General features: G+C 35.5%; 1 protein-coding gene across 3 annotated transcripts; it reads right to left on the reverse strand.

The window, feature by feature from the left end:
• Window positions 1-4,056: 4,056 nt before the first annotated feature.
• Window positions 4,057-18,391, reverse strand: LOC306863987 (scavenger receptor class B member 1-like). Of its 3 annotated transcripts, XM_079407627.1 has the most exons (14): window positions 18,028-18,199; window positions 17,015-17,175; window positions 15,291-15,432; window positions 15,001-15,204; window positions 14,801-14,896; window positions 13,255-13,370; window positions 12,994-13,160; window positions 12,242-12,360; window positions 10,303-10,376; window positions 10,111-10,162; window positions 9,457-9,603; window positions 9,128-9,166; window positions 6,528-6,600; window positions 4,280-5,404 (listed from the first exon to the last, which is right to left on the reverse strand). In XM_079407627.1, the coding sequence occupies exons 1-14, from the start codon at window positions 18,145-18,147 to the stop codon at window positions 5,385-5,387; spliced, it is 1,530 nt and encodes a 509-aa protein (XP_079263753.1). In that variant the 5' UTR covers window positions 18,148-18,199; the 3' UTR covers window positions 4,280-5,384. The 3 variants fall into 3 exon arrangements, with proteins under 3 accessions (XP_079263754.1, XP_079263753.1, XP_079263755.1); XM_079407629.1 differs by lacking the exon at window positions 9,128-9,166 and having other exon boundaries at window positions 18,028-18,343; XM_079407628.1 differs by lacking the exons at window positions 6,528-6,600; window positions 9,128-9,166 and having other exon boundaries at window positions 4,057-5,404; window positions 18,028-18,391.
• Between the last annotated feature and the right edge of the window lie 879 nt (window positions 18,392-19,270).

Raw genomic sequence — 19,270 nt, forward strand, 5'->3', positions numbered from 1 at the left:
GTTTTTGTCGCAATTAAAAAAAAACTTACTTCTTTAATATATAATTTATTTATACAATACCATAATGTTTTTGAAAGAAGTCTCATATGCTCACCTATTAAATAAAAAAATACAATAAAAAGTAATATTTTGAAATATTACTACAATTTAAAATAAATCATTCTAATGTGCTGATTTGCTGCTCATTTATGATTATTATGAGTGTTGAATAATATTGCTTAACATTTTTTAAATAATACCTTTTTATAGGATACCTTGATAAATAAAAAGTTAATGCATCCTTGCTGAATAAAAGTATTCATTCATTTCTTTCTTTTTTTATTCGTACTCATCCCAAACCTTTGAACAGCAGGATATATTTTTCTTAATTTTAGGATTTTTTGTATTTGCGATGGACATGTTTTCCTGAGCTTCACCCATCATCATATTGTGCATCAGCATTAATATTCTGTGTCTACCCCTTGCTATAATTTCACACCAGACTTTGGTCACGCCTGGGTTCCAGACATCAAAGATGTCAGAGGGGTCTCCACAAGTACATCTAGGTTTGATGTTTCTTGAAGGGATGACCTGCACCCACCCTTTGGACGTCAAAGCCACTCACTCCAGCGCGGGTGGTAACAGCAGCCAAACTACCATCAGACACAACAGGAATACAAACACTAAATTACTCAGGTGAACACTGACTCCAAGAGACATGAAAGACATGGAAAACTAATTAAATGGAGACAAACCAAATGTCCCAACAGGTAGTGCATGCATGTTAACTTCCCATTACGTTTGATGGACACAAACAACTGGCGTCCACAAATAGAACAATCTATGGACTGGCCAGAACCCAACGGAGCTCATTAGATATTTGAAGCGTGTTTTCTCTTTGCATTCTTCCCTTGAAGAACTGCTGCCTGGGTCGCCAAATCTGGTTCAGTGTTGTTCTGGCTGTTTCTTGATTGCCTCGTCAACACTGAGGACACAGAGGTTAAATCCAAGAAATATAAATCGCTACACCACCCACAAAGTGGCAGATCACCGCAATAGAGTAGTGAGGTTTAAAGGAACAGTTCGCCCAAAAATGAAAATTTGCTGAAAATGAACTCACTCTCAGGCCATCCAAGATGCGGAGGAATTTATTCAGTCACCATAAAAGCTTCAGAAAAATTTAACATGAAGTCACTTGCACCAATGAATTCTCTGCAGTGAATGGGTGCCGTTAGAATGAGAATCCAAACAGCTGATAAAACATCACAATAATCCACAAGTAATCCACACCACTCCAGTCCATTAATTAATGCCTTAAATGTTGAAATGCTGCATGCTTGTGAGAAACAAATCCATCATTAAGGTATTTTTATTTAAAATATGAGTCCATATCTATATTAATGCTTCTTCCAGTGAAAAAGTACATCCATTGTTGTCCAATCACATCAAAATCCATAAGATATTTTTTCAAATATTTTTTTTGGACTGTTTTCACTTATAAACGGTGCTTGATCTGTGCAGATTTCTCTCCTGATTCAGACAAGATGAACTTTTCACTGGAGGAAGCGATATATGGACTATAAACAGAAGCAACGGTTCAATGATGGTTTTATTTATTACAAACACAGCTGTTCACTTCATAAGACATGAATTAATGGGCGGGATGGGTGTGGATTATTGTGATGTTTTTATCAGCTGTTTGGATCCTTAATGTGACGGCACCCATTCACTGAAGAGGATCATTGGTGAGCCTCTTGGATGGCCTGATTTTCAGCAAATTTTCATTTTTGGGTGAACTATTCCTTTAATTATTGATTTGAGATATGGTTAATTTAAGTGTCTGTATAAAGCACTATATTTCACATGCAAGACAGATTTGTGGCCATGACACCTACAGGCTATCAGCAGCGAGGGTCAAGGAAACACAGAGACGTGTGTCCCCTCAGGACATGTGACTGAAGCACAGAAAAGGTCACGTCTACACGTTTGCCAACTTCATCGATTGATTTGCCATCAAACAGATAGCCTTTTCTCTTTCTGCACGCTTTGTTTCAAATGTTGAATGTGTCCTGATGACCTGCATTGATAAAGTGTTAACCCTCATGTTCTGTTTGGGATCTGGGAGACCCCAAGGACCTTTACATACATCAAAACACATACTTAACATCGATGCTTTAGGTTGACACTTATCGACTTCTGAGAACTGATTCTAAATCAAATTTCAACTTGCTTTAAATGTCATCCATACATTATTAGTCAAAAAAATTCACAATTAGTCAAGAAAATCCAGAAAGTGTCTAATATACTGAAACCATAACCAAGCAATTTGGTGCAGTTGCTGGTATATGGCCAAAAACCTTGTAATGTACGTCAATACCATACCATTGGTGTTAAATAAGAAGTTAAAGTAAACATGCTAGAAAATTGTGCGCTTTCAAGAATGTACATTTATTAAATGGGTGGAGTAAGAACATATAAGGTAGCCGAACGTGCAAAGCTCATTTCAATTATAAAGCTTATTCTCTGTAACTTTATGTTATGCTGTTTATGCTTCTCCCATTTTCTCTTTTTACATTTAATATCACTCTATATAAACTAATACAATCAGATACAAAAATAATTTCTTAATTTTTTTTTTTTACAAGATATACTGATAAATTGAACATTCTTTTCAATGGTATGAGACGACTGGATGCTTTCAACTGATTTCCTACTGAAATGTCACCAACTCAATTGCATTGGTCAAACTTCAGTGAATTAAGCTGCAAACTTAATCTAACTTGCATTTTGAGGTGCAGCTCGTTATGTAAATGGAGTGTTTTCACTAGTTAGCAGTAAACTCGTTACCTCACCTGAATATGTTCGTAGATTTGCGTTGGATATTATCTCTGGAATGGAAAAACTGATATTTTATTTGTAAACATGACACTTTTTCTAAGACTTAACTAAGGCTGAAGATATAGATAAACGGAGGAAAAGATAAACCAAATTAATAGAGTGAGTAATTTATGCTGGAAGCACTCCAATTGATTCAAACTTATGACTTTAATTATTCAGTTCAAGCTATTCTCTAGCAAAACTAGATCAAGTCATTCAGTTAACGGTTGCGCAGCACAGTCTTTAGGACACACACACACACACACACACACAGAGCGGTTATAATGTTGGGTTAGCATGGTCTGTGGCAGACTTTTCGTGTCAGGGCAACAATTCAATAAACAAGATAATAAAAAAAGACATATTTCGCTAAGGAAATGGTTCCAAACAAAGCATGTTGTTGTGCTCTGCAGCAACACACAGCGGTGTTTACTGAATAAATTTTTTCTGAATGAATCATCTGTTTCGAACGAATCGATTGATTAAATGACTGACTGACTCACTCATTAGGCAGTGGCTTGCCGCCACCTAGTGGCAAAGTACCATTCTAATTTTTTTCATCATTTCATATTTCTGTATTCCAAATTTTATATTTGATACATTAGCCTCATAAGATTATTTATGCAATTTGTAAGTGCTGTGTAAGTGCTCCTTCAAAAATATAAGTGTATAGAGCCCTGCGTTTATAATTATATTTGGATGAAAATTAGTCATCCTTAACATTTTTGGTGTTTTGGATTCACTACAGCTGGAGAACAATTAAATACAAAATAGGTTATAGGCTCTACTGGGTGATTTTTTATTTTACTGAGTAACATTCATCATTTTCCCATATAGTGTATAGATTTTTAGGCATTCTATTATCTCAAACAGCCTGAAAAATAGTGCATTTAGCTGACGTAAATGGGAAAAAAATCTCCCCGGGGGAACATGCCCCCGGACCCCCTTAGGTTTGGGCTAAGCCCCGAATGTTTACATCGCCTGGCTCCGCCCCTGTCTGTCGTTATGTCCCACCAAAGCCAAAATCAAACCTTTCAGACAAATCACACAAAATGTTGCCACACTTTCCCATCTTACTATGATGACATTTGTACATTTTAAGGCTGTTGCGAGGATGAACAAATAAATAATAAAAAAAAACTACTTTTTTATGTAGAATTGTTATTTTACACAATGTAACTCACGTCAGGAACTCTTCATTTCTGTCAACACAACCATTTACCAGGATTTGTGTGGCAGTCTACTGCTTCATCAACTGTTCTGCAACCATTACACAAACGGTGCTCAAAAAGGACCAACAAATGAACAAATAATAAGCAACAAGTCCAAAGAAAGACAAACGCCGTACGGTTTGTTGCTCGCTGCGGTAAAATAATGTGGCGTGAATATTGACAGTACCATAAATAATACTATTTGCTGTGCTGCCTTTATGTTGGTTTTAATAAAACAAATGTGCCTGGACAGGATGATATCTTTTTTTTTAAATAAATCTTATGAGAATCCTTCTTGCTAATAAGTAGCCAAAATCAGTTAGACAGTTACAATAATAAAAAATTATTTTAATTACTTGCCACTATCCTATTTTTGATTTGACTTTGGTGTGAGATCACATTCTTGTTTTCATTCAATCAGCAACACAATACTGTTTGATAACAGTTATCTCATCTGTACATAAAATAATAAATGTATATAATAAAATGTATGACCATGTATTGTTTGCAGCCAGAGTTATATTGACATTTATCCAGGCCAAGTTTATCATTTAGCTGCCTGGGAATCACACATACTAAATCAAACTACAATGAAATTGAAAGCCAATATTGATAAAGTCTCAAAATGTTTCAAATAAACCCACTTCATTTAAACAGCAATCAAGAGAATGCAAACACTTTTAGGAAAATTTTACAAGTGCCTCAGAAACAGGTATTCAGAGAGTATTGAGAAATGTGTGATGGCTCAGCATGTTTTTCTGCTTTCAGAGTATGTCTCAGTCAATCGCATGTTATTGTCAAAGTTTTCATCCTTATTTACAGGATAAAAGTTCAAGGTTACAAGATAAAAGGTTAAATATCTTCAGTGTTTTTTTCCTCTGAGAAAGTAGGGTTTGGAGTGATCTAGAGTCATGTTTAACTTTTTTTTTGTAATAAATGCACTATTTGAAATTCATTGTTTCTAGTGTATTTTGTCAAGTATTTCAAGTGTCAAAAAATAACCTTTAAAAATTTTGTATTGACCCCACACAGCACCTTAGACCCAACCAATGGGCAAAAAACACAAGTGAACCCCCTCAATCAAGAGTTCATAATCCACATCAAATCCCTTCATCACAGTCTGTATTTAAACCAGTTCATTCATTCAATCCCAGCACTCAATGGAATGACTTTTATTTGTTGTCCAGTGGATTGTGGGATTGAGTTTACTGTGAAAGCTGGCTGTGATGTGGATAGTGACTTTAGCTTGCTGGGGTCTGTAGTAATGGGGTCTTTTCACTGGCTGAGCTGTTGGGGTCCACATCTGCGCTGGGGTGATCATCCATCCAACTTTTTACCTGCCGGTGAAAAGAAGAACAATTCAGCACAACAGCAAAACGACAAAAAAAGTCCCCACCAAAAATTAAAATGTCTCCACTGATCTACTTAAAACGGTTTAAACAAATATATATATATATATATATATATATATATATAAATAAATAAATATAAATATAAATATAAATATATAAAAATTCACCTTTCTGACATTTTATTTTTTTGTTTAAAAAAAATAATTAATTCTAATAAAAACAAAACAAAAAAAATAGTTAATAAATACTCTTAATTGATGCTTTGTTTGATTAATTTGAACAAGTTTTACATACAATAAAGCATAAATGAAAAAAAGGTCAGTAAGAAGTACACGTACAAAACTATAGAATTTATTTTTTGTAAAAAAAATTGCTTATTAAAAACGTGCATAAAAAAAAAAAAAAAAAAAAAAAAAAATCTACACTCTTTACCAGAAAATGCTCTACACATGCTTACAAATCAGTACCCAGTTTGTTCTCCATGCTACAGACCAATACAAACCCTCCAATGCAAATTTCCTCAAACTATACATCACACCCTCACAGAAAAAAAAAAAAAAAAAAAAAAAAAAAAAAATTAAATGTTGTGAAGATACAAAATGTGTGGGGAAAGCCATTTCATTGTATTCAAGTCAATGAGAAATAATTGCAGTGCTAGTATATATATAAAAATAATTTAAAAAAGTATGAAAAAAAATTCTGCATTACATTTATTTTTCAAAAAGCTTGGAAAAGAATGGTACCATTAACAATGCACTATTTATAAAAAAAAAAAAAAAAGGATTTATCATCATTAAGTTACATCAAGGGCCAAATTGGTGCAACTGCATGATGTAACCACTTTTTCGTCCGTAAGCTGTAAAGGTCTGGTATAAAAGATGTTTTTGCTCAGGTGGCCGAATTTTCCACCCAATAGAGAAATTAGAGGGAACACTGCCTGAAAAGTTCTGATGAGTTATGATGGACAGATCAGTGAAGCAAATGAAATGAATTTACAGTGACTATGAAGGTGAAATGCGTTCACTTCAATGTGCTCGTGTGACTCCAAAAAAGTCCCACGTGCAGTAGAAGAGTTTGAGAAAGAGGTGTGTCTGAGCCAAAAACCCACCTGTGTCGTTCATGCTATATTTTTCAGCCTGCGTCTCATTGGTCGGGTCGCGTTTTGTATCTTTTACACTTTCCTAAAAGAATAACCAGATCTCATTGAACATCAGCTGGGCAGTGACACTGATTTGGAGCCAGTGGTCCTCAGGTTGATTATTGGACACAGTACTGAGATCAGAGCGGACAAAAACTAAAGGGAATTTGAGCAGTCTGTAGTGCTCGTGTGTAGCAATGCATGCATGATGTGTGTAAGTGATTGAAATGGGGCGGGAGCATGCAAGATGAACATGATCGTGCAGTGGTTTAATCACATGCTTTGAAATTTGATTGGCACATTTTCATAATAAAACTCATCGGTCTAGGACAGTGGTCTCAAACTCAGTTCCTGGATGGCCACAACTCTGCAGAGTTTAGCTCCAACCAGCTCCAAATCACACCTGCTTGGAAGTTTCTAGTGATCCTGAAGACCTTGATTAGCTGGATCAGGTGTGTTCGATTAGGGTTGGAGCTAAACTGTGCAGAGCTGTGGCCCTCCAGGAGTTTGAGACCAATGGTCTAGGATCATCTCGCTTTGGCTGTTAATTTTTTTTTCAAAGCAGCAACATGACATTTAAGTATGATCTGGCTTTGCTTATTTAAAGGAACAGTTCACCCAAAAATAAAACTTTGGCCATCCAAGATGCAGATGAGTTTGTTTCTCATCGGAACAGATTTTGGAGAAATGTAGCATTACTTCACTTGCTAACCATTGGATTCTCTGCAGTGAATGGGTGCCGTCAGAATGAGAGTCCAAATAGCTAATGAAAACATCACAAAAATCCACAAGCAATCCACACCACTCCAGTCCATGTCTTGTAAAGTGAAAATAATTTTTTGTAAAAAACAAATCCATGTTTTTAATTTCAAGCAGTTGCTTCCAGCTAAAATATGAGACCTCCATCCATAAAATTGCTGTCTCCAGTCAAAAAGCAGTCTAGTCTGAATCAGGAGAGAAATATGCACAGATTGTTCTAAACAAATATGTCTGTGGATTTTGATTTGAGAACAACAGCGGATTAATTTTTTTTTTCACTGGAGCAAGCATTATAATGGATTATGGACTTGAAATTTGGCCAGAAGTGATGTTAAAATGCCTCAATGATGGATTTGTTTCTTGCAAACATGCAGCTTTTTGCTTTATAAAACGTTAACTGATGGACTGGAGTGGTGTGGATTATTGTGATGTTTTTTTCAGCTGTTCAGACTCTCATTCTGACGGCACCCATTCACTGCAGATCATCCACTGATGAGCAAGATATGTAATGCTAAATTTCTCCAAATCTGTTCTGATGAAGAAACAAACTCATCTAGTGCCGTGAAAAGGTTTTTGCCACAAACTGACGGCCGGACATTCTCCTTCAATATTTTCTGATAGAGTGCAGAATTCATGGTTCCATCAATTATGGCAAGTCGCCCAGGTCCTGAAGCTGCAAAGCAGCCCCAGACCATCACACTACCACCACCACCATGTTTGACTGTCGGTATGATGTTCTTTTTATGAAATGCTGTGTTGGTTTTATGCCAGATGTAACGGGACATACACCTTCCAAAAAGTTAAACTTTTGTCTCATCAGTCCACAGAATATTTGCCCAAAAGTCTTGGGGATAATCAAGATATTTTTTGGGCAAATGTGAGATGAGCTTTTGTGTTCTTTTTGGTCAGCAGTGGCTTTTGCCTTGGAACTCTCCCATGGATGCCGTTTTTTCCCAGTCTCTTTCTTGTTGTTGAATCATGAACACTGACCTAAATTGAGGCAAGTGAGGCCTGCAGTACTATAGATGTTGTTCTGGGTTCCTTTATGACCTCCTGGATGAGACGTCCTTGCGCTCTTGGAGTAATTTTGGTAGGTCGGCCACTCCTGGGAAGGTTTACCACTGTTCCAAGTTTTCTCCATTTGTGGATAATGGCTCTGACCGTGGTTCTCTGGAGTCCTAAAATCTTAGAAATGGCTTGATAACCCTTTCCAGACTGATACGTCAACTATTTTGTTTCTCATCTGTTCTTAAATTTCTTTAGATCGATTTCTGTTGCTCTTTAAGCATGCTTCACTTTGTCAGACAGGTTCTATTAAAGTGATTTTTTGATTCAACAGGTCTGGCAGTAATCAGACCTGGGTTTGGCTAGTGAAATTTAACTCTGCTTTCGAAAATAATGTGGTTAATCATAGTTTCATGATTTAACCGGAGGGGGCAATTACTTTTTCACGTAGGGCCAGGTAGGTTTGGACAGCTTTTTTCCCTTAATAAATTAAATCAGAATTTAAAAACTGCATTTTGTATTTACTTGCATTATATTGGTGTAACATTAAAATGTTTGATGATCTGAATCTTTGACGTGACGTATGCAAAAAATAAAAAAAAACAAGGGGGCAAAAACCTTTTCACGGCACTGTACGTTCAAACAATTTGTAATTTTTGGGTAAATGACATTAAAACTGACACTAAACAATCAAAAGTTGTTTTAAAGAAAGTCTAGAGATTTGAAAATTGCATGCACGTTTTTGATTGTAATTCTCACTGTAATCTTGGTTTATGAATATGCATATACAAATAGTTGGTGCTGACCCCTTGTGTGAGAGCTACTGATGTCTTTTTCATGGCTTTCTGTAAAACAAATCATGCAAATGTTGCACTTTAATCCATCTAAACCCATGCAAAATGTTAATGTGGGGTGATAAAGGAATATTAAAAGTGCATTTGGGTTCTTAAGATAAGCCTTACCTTTGCAGACACAATTAAACACCAAACCACATTTGCTCAACATCACATAAACCCACTTCCTCTCAATATCTCACATATTGCACATGCACTCATACAAACATACTCGCTCTGAAGCAAAAAGATAATGTTAGTAAAATACTCAAACATGCTAAAAAGTGCAGTAGGCCATGTACCTTGTCAGTGACGTATAACATCACTGCTCCCAAAATGCCTGCGAGTCCGAAAGCGATGAAGATGTACTGCATGTACTCCATGACCATAGGCAGCACCACCAGATTGGTGCGGAACGTGTTGAGGACGGGACCATCAATGTAGCCGCTCTGGGAAAGATAAAGAAAACGGAGAGATTTCAATATTGTCTCTCTTTCAAACTGAAGTCACATTTACTCATACAATGCTTTTTATACAATACAGAGTCACAGTAATAAACAACAAAACAGTATTAACATAGAAAGCTCCTTCAGTTATGAAACAAATACAATTTTAGCTGTAAAGCAGCTCTGACTGAATGACTTTTCTTTTTAGTTTACTTCAGTTTAGTGTGAATGTTGCAGAATTCATTAAGAAACTAATTGGATTCATCAGCTCAATTTAGTTTTGTACTCATCCAATAGTGTCAGCATAGTAAAACTGATAACATTAAACTTTTAAACCCCTAATTAAAGTGAATTTGAGAACTAAAATGTACCAAACTTGACTCAAACTGGAAAAATGCTGTAATGCTGTTAGCTTTTGGCACATTTCAGCCATTTTAACATTTGTTAGAGACTAGTTTTGTTTAGACATCATGAGATATTTTGTGCCGTTGTCTTCTTTTTCACTCCTACCTCTGCAAACCAGATCATGGGCATCACCACTTCAGCTATCTTTCCTGTTTCTCTGAAACGAGCAAACCACAGCACACAGAAACGAGTCGTGACAGAGAACAGTCAAAAACTAACACGTTTCACAACAGCTGGAGCTCAGAGCGGACACAGATATTAGTGACCGTTGACCTACTGTATTTGTGCTGTACTTACGAGATGCCAAACACACTCTTGATGAGCAGGTTGAGCTGCAATCGAATGGAAACGTTAATTGGCACACCAGTCTCCTGTAATACAAAGTTTTCAATTAAAACATTACAGATGCAGATCAGATTTATTTCACTCAGGAAGAGAATAGAGTAAGCCCTTTGCTTCAACACTATCCCCCGGTTTCACAGACAAGGCTTAAACCTAGTTCTAGACTAAAATCGAAGTCTGAGCTGTTTCAACTGAAAGAAACTTGCACTGATGATCTTAAAATATAATCAGTGCCTTTGTTTTGTCCCAAGATGCACACCAGTAATGTGTTTTTCTAAGCACTTTTTAAAAAATTGCTTAAAATGTCCTAATCCTGTTATAGTCTAAACCCAGTCTGTGAAACCGGGCCAATATCTTTAAACATTAAGCATTAGTTTAGTAGAGGTTTAGCTAACATCCCATATAAAATAAAAACTCAGTTCGTTCCTTTAATAAACTTGATTCTGTGGATCAAGGTGCATCTTTGGTACCCTTTAAAAAACAACTAACATAACAGAAGTTTAACAGAAGACACGCTCCTGATGAACGAGTAAAAACTAAAAACAAAATCCATAAATGGCTCTTAGGATCCCTGAAACCCAACAAGCTTTCGTGACAACTTCGTAATGAATCCAAGCATTCACAGACTCTGGAGCTAATCAGGTGTCATGCTGTCAATTCATCCCAGACATTCAACCCAAGCCGAGGCTGTTTGCATGTCCCGCAGCACTTTCAGAAAAAAACGTCTTTTTCATGAACAAACGCAAGCATGAAAACAGATGAAGGGAGAACAACAAGATAACCATCGCATTTTGCAACCGGATGAATAGCCGGCCAAGAAGTGTGTCAGGATTGTGCAATTCTGTTCAGTTTAGTGATGTAAAACTGTGTCCGTATCTCCAGGTAATTAGAAGTCATAAAGTGGAGTTTGTCTTATCAAAGTAAATGTGTGGCAAAAGGCCCACGGATGCAGACATCAGAAATTTCACATCTAACATCAGCAGCAAAGTGATCAAGGCTCACTACTACAGTGCAAAACCAAATAAAATCAGATAGCAAACGCCAGATTTCCAGATACGTGTAAGCCCCTATAACCCACCGCACTACTGAATTAAAAACAAAGGTTTAAACCTAAAATATATTTCATGAGAGAACCTTTAGTGAGTCATTGACCATGTAAAAAGACCATACCTTTCAAATCTTAATCTTGTTTATAATGGGTCATTAAGTTACTGAAAGCTACACAAACATCATAAAGGTCACGATAACAATCATTTCCAATTAGCTTGTCAGATTTTGTAATGGTTTAATGGCAGTAATGAGCAACGTAATCTCATAATCAAACCAGTGACTAAGCTGAAATACTGATTTTAACAAACACAAACATGCAGTATTAGTTATGTCACAGATAGAAGACGTGTTGACCTCCAACACAGAACACTAAAAAAAAATAAAAATTAATTGTTTAAAGCTAAATAAAGTCAGATGTTTATACAACAAATTTAGATAAAAGACATAAGGACCAATTTCACATTTATGGGCATTGTCAAAGATAAAGACATTAAGTTTTTGAGTCGTAACAACCGATAATCAATAACCTTGAGAGATAAGTTTCAAACTTGCTCAGTTACCTAACGAGAAAGAAATGTTAATGTCATTTGCCTTCTTGAAGTAAATACATTTTTTAGATTTTGTTATAAATTATAATAGGAGTTGTAAAAAATTGATAGCTACATGTTTTATAATATAATACATTTGTCATGTATATATAATAAATTATTTCATTTTTAAAATAGCATTTTATTTCCAAAAATAGTCTAGAAATACTTGAAATGTCCACCTAATTATATTAAGTAGTTCCCAATAATAATGCTACATGTTGCAGAATGTGCTTCTGTGTGCCTGGTTTTCTCACCGGGTGGATATCGATGAAAAGCCCATGTTCATCCTCATTTGGGCTCAATCCATCGACTGTGTGCAGAAGAACAGGATCCGCCTCAAAAAAGTGCGGATGGGAGATGAACACAGGGGAGTCTGAGACAGGAAAAAAGGAAAAAGAATAAAAGGTGAATGACATGGAGAAAAATAAAAAAATAAAGAATAGAAAAGCAAAAAGTTAAGAATTTTTAAAATAAGGTTAAAAAATAAAAATGAAAGACAAAAAAGAAAAAAGAAAAAGATAATATACGTCGCAAAAGAGAAGCAAAAAATTATGACAAAATAAAAATAATGTAAAAAGAAATGAGAAGAATAAGGTAAAAAAAAGGAAAGGACAAAAGAAAAAAAAAAAAAAAAAAGAATTGAACGAATAGAAAATATAGATAGTAAAAGATAAATAAAAACAGATAAGTTTAAAGACAAGAGAGAAAAAGGGGGATAGAAAAAAAGGTGAAATTTTTTTTTAAAAAGAATCAAAAATAGAGAAAAAAGGTGAAAAAATAAAAATTAATAAATACAGAAAAGCAAAAAAAAAAAAAAAAAAAAAAACAACAATAAAAGATAAGGATAAAAAAGGGTAGACAATTGAAAGAAGAAAAAAAAAGGAAAAAGAAAAATCAAAGCTAAACACACAAGCTATGAACAAAATATTCTCTGACACAAGAACAGATCCTGACAGAAGCGTAACTGACTGTAGAAGCAGCAGGTAAAAGTCTAACAGAGACTCACTGTGTCTGCAGGTGCTGACGTTGAGAAGGCCGGACTGTCGACATGGACAGAAGCCCTCATTGGGAGGATAATCTGTACCGTTGGCAAAAAGAGTCTTTGGAGCAACGAAGCGGTACACGGGAATCCCGCGCGATACACCTGGCCTTTGATACACCAGCTCCATGGACCTGCGTTTGGACAATTGCCAGTAAATGTGCTCTTAGAAACCGTACCGTAATTAAAATCTTATTATCTTACAGAGGGCATAAGTGAGGGTGTTACCTGCACGCATCAGGGCTGTAGAAGGGCATCGTCGACTCCTTGGTCATGAACGGAGGCCACATTTGACCCGCTGTACCATTGATCAGGTTACACTGTTCAGACCTCCAGTAATCCACCTTCAACAGTAAAACAAAGATCCTTGGCATACAGCGTGATATCACTTCCTTTATGCAACACCACAAGGTCTGTTCTACACTGGCAGCATCAAATACAAAACAACTTTTAGTAACTTAATCTTAATGAACAGCAACTCACAAATATCACTTGACACTATGCTAACAGCATGATACTCTGAAGACAAAAAAATTATGTAAACATATCGATTAAAAGATAAGAATAAAAAAACGTAACAGGGAAAAAAAAAAAAAAAAAGCTGAAAATTCAGCTTTGCCATTACAGAAATAAATTTCAATTTACTATTAAATTAGTAAATTTACTATTACAATTATACTACTAAAATAGAAACATTTTAAACTTCATTTAATTATTAAAAACTGTAATATTGTGAAATATTAATACAAAGTAAAAAGAAAAATGAAAAAAAAAAAAAAAAGGACTTTTCTGATTTGAATTTCATATACATGTTATACGTATCATATACATATTCATTTATGTAGAGCAACATTTCTTTTTTTCAGATCCTCAGAGAGTTCTTTGTCATGAGGTACCATGTTGAACTTCCAGTGACCAGTATGAGAGAGTGAGAGCGATAACACCAACTTTAACACACCTGCTACCCATTGACACCTGAGACCTTCTAACACTAATGAGTCACATGACACCGGGGAGAGGAAATGGCTAATTGGGCCCAATTTGGACATTTTCAGTTAGGGGTGTACTCACTTTTGTGGCCAGCGGTTTAGACATTAATGATTAATGGCTGTGTTGAGTTATTTTGAGGGGACAGCACATTTACACTGTTATACAAGCTGTACACTCACTACTTTACATTGTAGCAAAGTGTCATTTCTTCAGTGTTGTCACATGAAAATATGTGAGGTGTACTCACTTCTGTGAGATACTGTAAATATATTACATGAAAATACTAGCTAAAATTACATATTCATGTTTTATTCAATATTTCTTTGCGACAACTTGGGATTGCAACAGTGTTTTGACTATAACCCTTTTAGCAATGCAATATATGCACATTTTAAGAATGCAAGTTCATGCAGTTTCAGCTCCTACTATGGAAAGGGAAAGGAAAGGGGTGTGTGGCCAAGTATGGTGACCCATACTCGGAATTTGTGCTCTGCATTTAACCCATCCAAGTGCACATACACCCAGAGCAGTGGGCAGCCATATTTCGGTGCCTTGCTCAAGGGTCTCACCTCAGTCGTGGTATTGAGGGTGGAGAGAGTGCTGGTTATTCACTCCCCCACATACAATCCCTGCCGGACCTGAGACTCGAACCCACAACCTTCGGGTTACAAGTCCAACTCTCTATCCATTAGGCAACGACTGCCCTTTATAAGGCAGCTCACTACTGTTTTGGAACAAATTAGTGTTTTTTGTTTATTATGATCTCAAATGTCATTTGGCTTACGCTTTTCAGGCCATTCCAAGAGTCCACCATATGAACTTTCCGGATGTCATCTTGACCAGTGAAGACGGCGAACTCTCCACTGTTGGAGTTGTTAAACTATATATGGAGCGGAAGAAAGAAAGGAAATCAATAAGGCTAAAAAAACACAAAACTTATCATCGTTGACAAAGCTCCAGTGAGAAGACACAGAAAACACCAACCTCTGCAAATAAGCCAAACTTCCCGCTGGTTGGAAGCATTCCAGGGAGGTATTTGTTCAGGAAGTCCACCAACTTGCTGTCGTAACCCCACATGAGTTCTCCAACAGGTTTTGTCAAGAAAGGTCCCTCGTTGAAGGTCTTGAACGTGGTGCTGAGCAGCAAGCGTACAGGAAAGGGCATTTTCTCCATCATTACTGACGCACCCTGCAACCGTGAATGAAAAACCAATGTTTTACAGTTCTTTCAGTCGCTTTTCATGGTGAGCTAAACACAAGGTTGTGAATTCTCACCAGTACTAGCATGTTAGGGATGGTGACCACGTCGGATTCATCTCCCACAGACATGCTCTCCTCAAAGAAATACTGCCGATATTCTTTATACGAGACGGTGTGGTTGTCATGGAATGTGATGTTGTCCTTCCAGCGTTTTTCACTGAAACAGATCACGAGTCACGATAACAGAGAAATGTGATTTAGCCAGATTTGCAGCAATATTATCCTAACACAGCAAAACGCAGCTTTTTGAGGAACCACTTTGAGGTTCTCGGTCAGCACGTTAGAAAGTCACACAAAAACACTCACGGCCCACCGCTCAGATTGCAAAATGCAAGCACATGATTTGTTTAAATGCAAGTCTCTACCACAAACATTTGTCATATGTCTCGTCTAAAAAAAGAAGCCACACAATCATGAAGGAAATGAACGCACATTTAACAACCAATGATAAAACCACAAAATGATCTGGCCTAAAACAACATGCCAACAGACGTATACTACATGCATGAAATACAACTTAGAAACATAGACATTAATAGACATGACTGATACTGAAATTAAATATGTTGTTCAAAAAAAAAAAAAAAAAATGTTCATTTGGGATCTTATTAGAAATCTTATTTTAATCCTCAATTCTTAGAAGTACTACTTAATAAATATATTTAATATGCTGTGCAACAAAAAAAAAAAGTTTGGCTAATAAAATTGCATTTACAAAATTATCTTGAGGAATCTTCCTATTTTAATTCTGATTTCTTATAAGATAAAAGACCAATGATATTTATAAAATAAAATATGTTGTGCAAAGTAAAATAAGTATGTTGTGCTAATAAACTTGGGTTTTCAAAACGATCTTGTGAGGAATCTTTGTATTTTAATTCTGAATTATAAGTTAAAAAGCACTACTGATATTTATAAAACAAAATATTAGAAAAATACAATATGTTGTGCAAAACAACAACAACAAAAAACTAAACTAAATAATACAATCAAAATTATGTTGTGCTAAAAACTTGGGTTTTCAAAATGATCTTATTTTAATTCTGGATTGCATGGAGCTTCCTCGTTCTTATTCAGTTCCAGCACCGTGTCTGTTTTAACTCAAATACTCTATGCATGGCTCGAGGGTAGGATCACAGTTCCTCTCAAATAAAAACTGGACAGTTTCAGATTAGAGATAAAGAAAATAAAAGAATAGCAAAAGGATAACAATAAGTGAATCCACACAAAAGAAATTCCTGCTTCTTGGCTCATAGCTGTAGAGGTCATGACTGAGGAAAATACTGCAACAATGTTTGTCAATTTAAAAATACCAACACAAATGCATATCCTTATTCAAATTAAAAATCATATTTAGTTTGTCTATTGATTTTTGTCAAGAAAAATATATTTATATGCATTTTTCAGCCCTTCGGGTACGGTTAAGGCCACCAGACAGACCCAGATCCAGAACATCTACCGTAGACAAACCTCTTTGTACGAAAGGTCACTTTATGTTACATTACATCATGTTAGGGCAGGTTATATGGAAGAAAACAGACTGTATGGTGGTCCTACTTGGAGAACTGACCGAATGCACAAGCAAACCTGCACGGGGCAAACACTGAAACACCTCAGTGTCACAGGGCTTTAACTTACAGGTCTGAACATTCACAAACATGCATGTCCAGTCACGTGATTCAAACTGAACATTTCAAAATTTAAAGTAACTTTACAGAAAAAGGGAACACAACTCGTACCTGTACACATACGGCCCCCTCTGTACCACCGTGGGCTTTTCTCCTTTTAGGATTTCATCAGGATTGACAATATGAAAGAAATATACAGACATAAAGAAGGGAACCGGGATGTCCTTCCACATAGTGTAGGAGAGTCCATTGTTTGGGTTAATCTCTACATTCTGTGAAGATATGATGTCAATATGGTTAGTGGCCAAAGTGTGGTATGCTGCATTTAAAAACCTCTTTATCATTAAATTAAGATTTATGGCTTTTTGAGGGACAACATGGAATATTTGTATTTTTAAAAACCACACAAAAACGAAAAACCTCTGACAGACATAATTTTAATCTTGAATTTAGAGCTCAGTTCAAATTTTTTAAAAGTTCACCAAGGCTGTATTTATTTGATCAAGTTACAGTAATTCTGTGTAAATATTATTCTAATTTAAAAGAACCGTTTTCTAGGTTAATACATTTTAAAAATGTGAATTAATTCTTGTGAATTTTCAGCATCATTCCTCCAGTCTTCAGGGTCACATGATTTGCTGCTCAAGAAACATTTATTATTATTATTATTATTATATATGGTGAACACATTTTTCTTAATATTTTTAAAGAAACTGATACATAAATAGCGAAAACAATAGAGTTGCAAGTGACACCAAGGTAAAATACAAGACTACATCCCTAAAACAGCATTTAACCTACAAACAATACATTAAAAAATTCACAACAACACATAAATTAAAAATAAAACAATTCACAGTAAAGGAATAAAACCAAGGTGTCATTAACAGCGTGGTAATCTAAATTTATAGTCAATTATTAATATAAAGTTATGCTATATGATTAAATAACTTAATTGTCCTTCCTATTTATGTCTTTTAAACGCAATAGGCAACTAAAGTCATATCAAGCTCAGTTCAAGGCTTTTCGACGCGGAATCAGGTGTTTTTGTAGCTTTATGTTATTTAAATATGCAAATATGCTTAATTAGAGCGTCTCCTGCACCTGGCAGATGCATGACTTACCTTCACTATTTGATCATCTATTATAATAGGTCCCACAAACACCAGCACAGTCCCGAATAAAACCGCTAAACCTCCCAGAACTATAAAAACGATCGATACTGTAGATTTAGACACCGCCATCCTTATTTCCCACACAGTTCACTTCACAAACACGCAGAGCTTTCAGAACAATAAAGTGATTTCTTCTAGAAAGCGCTGTGAACTCAAAGCGTGGCGGATGAACAAACTACCAGTTATACAAGATAAAGCCATAAAACTCTGTTATTAATGCTCTGCTGACTTTATGATCGTGCACATTACAGCTGTGGGTGATGTTAAAGTCCGGCTCTCTAATCCAGCAGGTTTTATAGCGCCAGAGACTTCTGGGTAATGTAGTTACACGCGCCTCCCACCTTGAAGGATAAGACTATTTGTGACCCTCGTCCACAAAACCAGTCATAAGGATCAATTTTTCAAAATTGATATTTATAAATAATCTGAAAGCTGAATAAATGCGCTTTCCATTGATGTATGGTTTGTTAGAATCGGATAATATTTGTCTGAGATGCGACTATTTGAAATTGAATCTGAGGGTGCAACAAAATCTAAATATTGATAAAATCACCTTTAAAGTTGTTCAAATGAAGTTCTTAGCCATGCATATTACTAATCAAAAATTAAGTTTTGATATATTTAGGGTAGGAAATTTACAAAATATCTTCATGAAACAATCTTTACTTAATATCCGAATGATTTTTGGCATAAAAGAAAAATAATTTTGACCCATACAATGTATTTTTGGCTATTGATACAAATATACCCCAGCGACTTAAGACTGCTTTTGTGCTCCAGGGTCACATTTGGAAAATCTAATCCACTAATTCATTTTATTTACAATATGTACATATAGTGGCCCCCAAAAATATTTGGACTTCTGATTGATAGATAGGCCTAGATTAAAAAATGCATGGCAGGCTGGCAGTAGGAAAAAATATAAATGCAAATAATTAAATGCAACTAACCATATAGGACTAGAACAGCACAAGATTAATCAACTAAAAGGGAAACGAAAAGGCCTCACGTGCATATAGTTGTTTATGTCAAATGCTGTGCATCAAATTAAAAAAACTGTATTCAAATTAACCCATATTTAATTTTCTGTTGTTTATGCATTTAGAACATAATCCAATTCATGTTAATAAATTTGCATAGTGTTGTGTAGTTAATATTTGTCATTTGAATAAATAATTAGATTTTAGGATCT

The sequence above is a fragment of the Barbus barbus genome (genome assembly GCF_936440315.1).
Source record: "Barbus barbus genome assembly, chromosome: 45".
NCBI classification, from domain to species: Eukaryota; Metazoa; Chordata; class Actinopteri; order Cypriniformes; family Cyprinidae; genus Barbus; species Barbus barbus.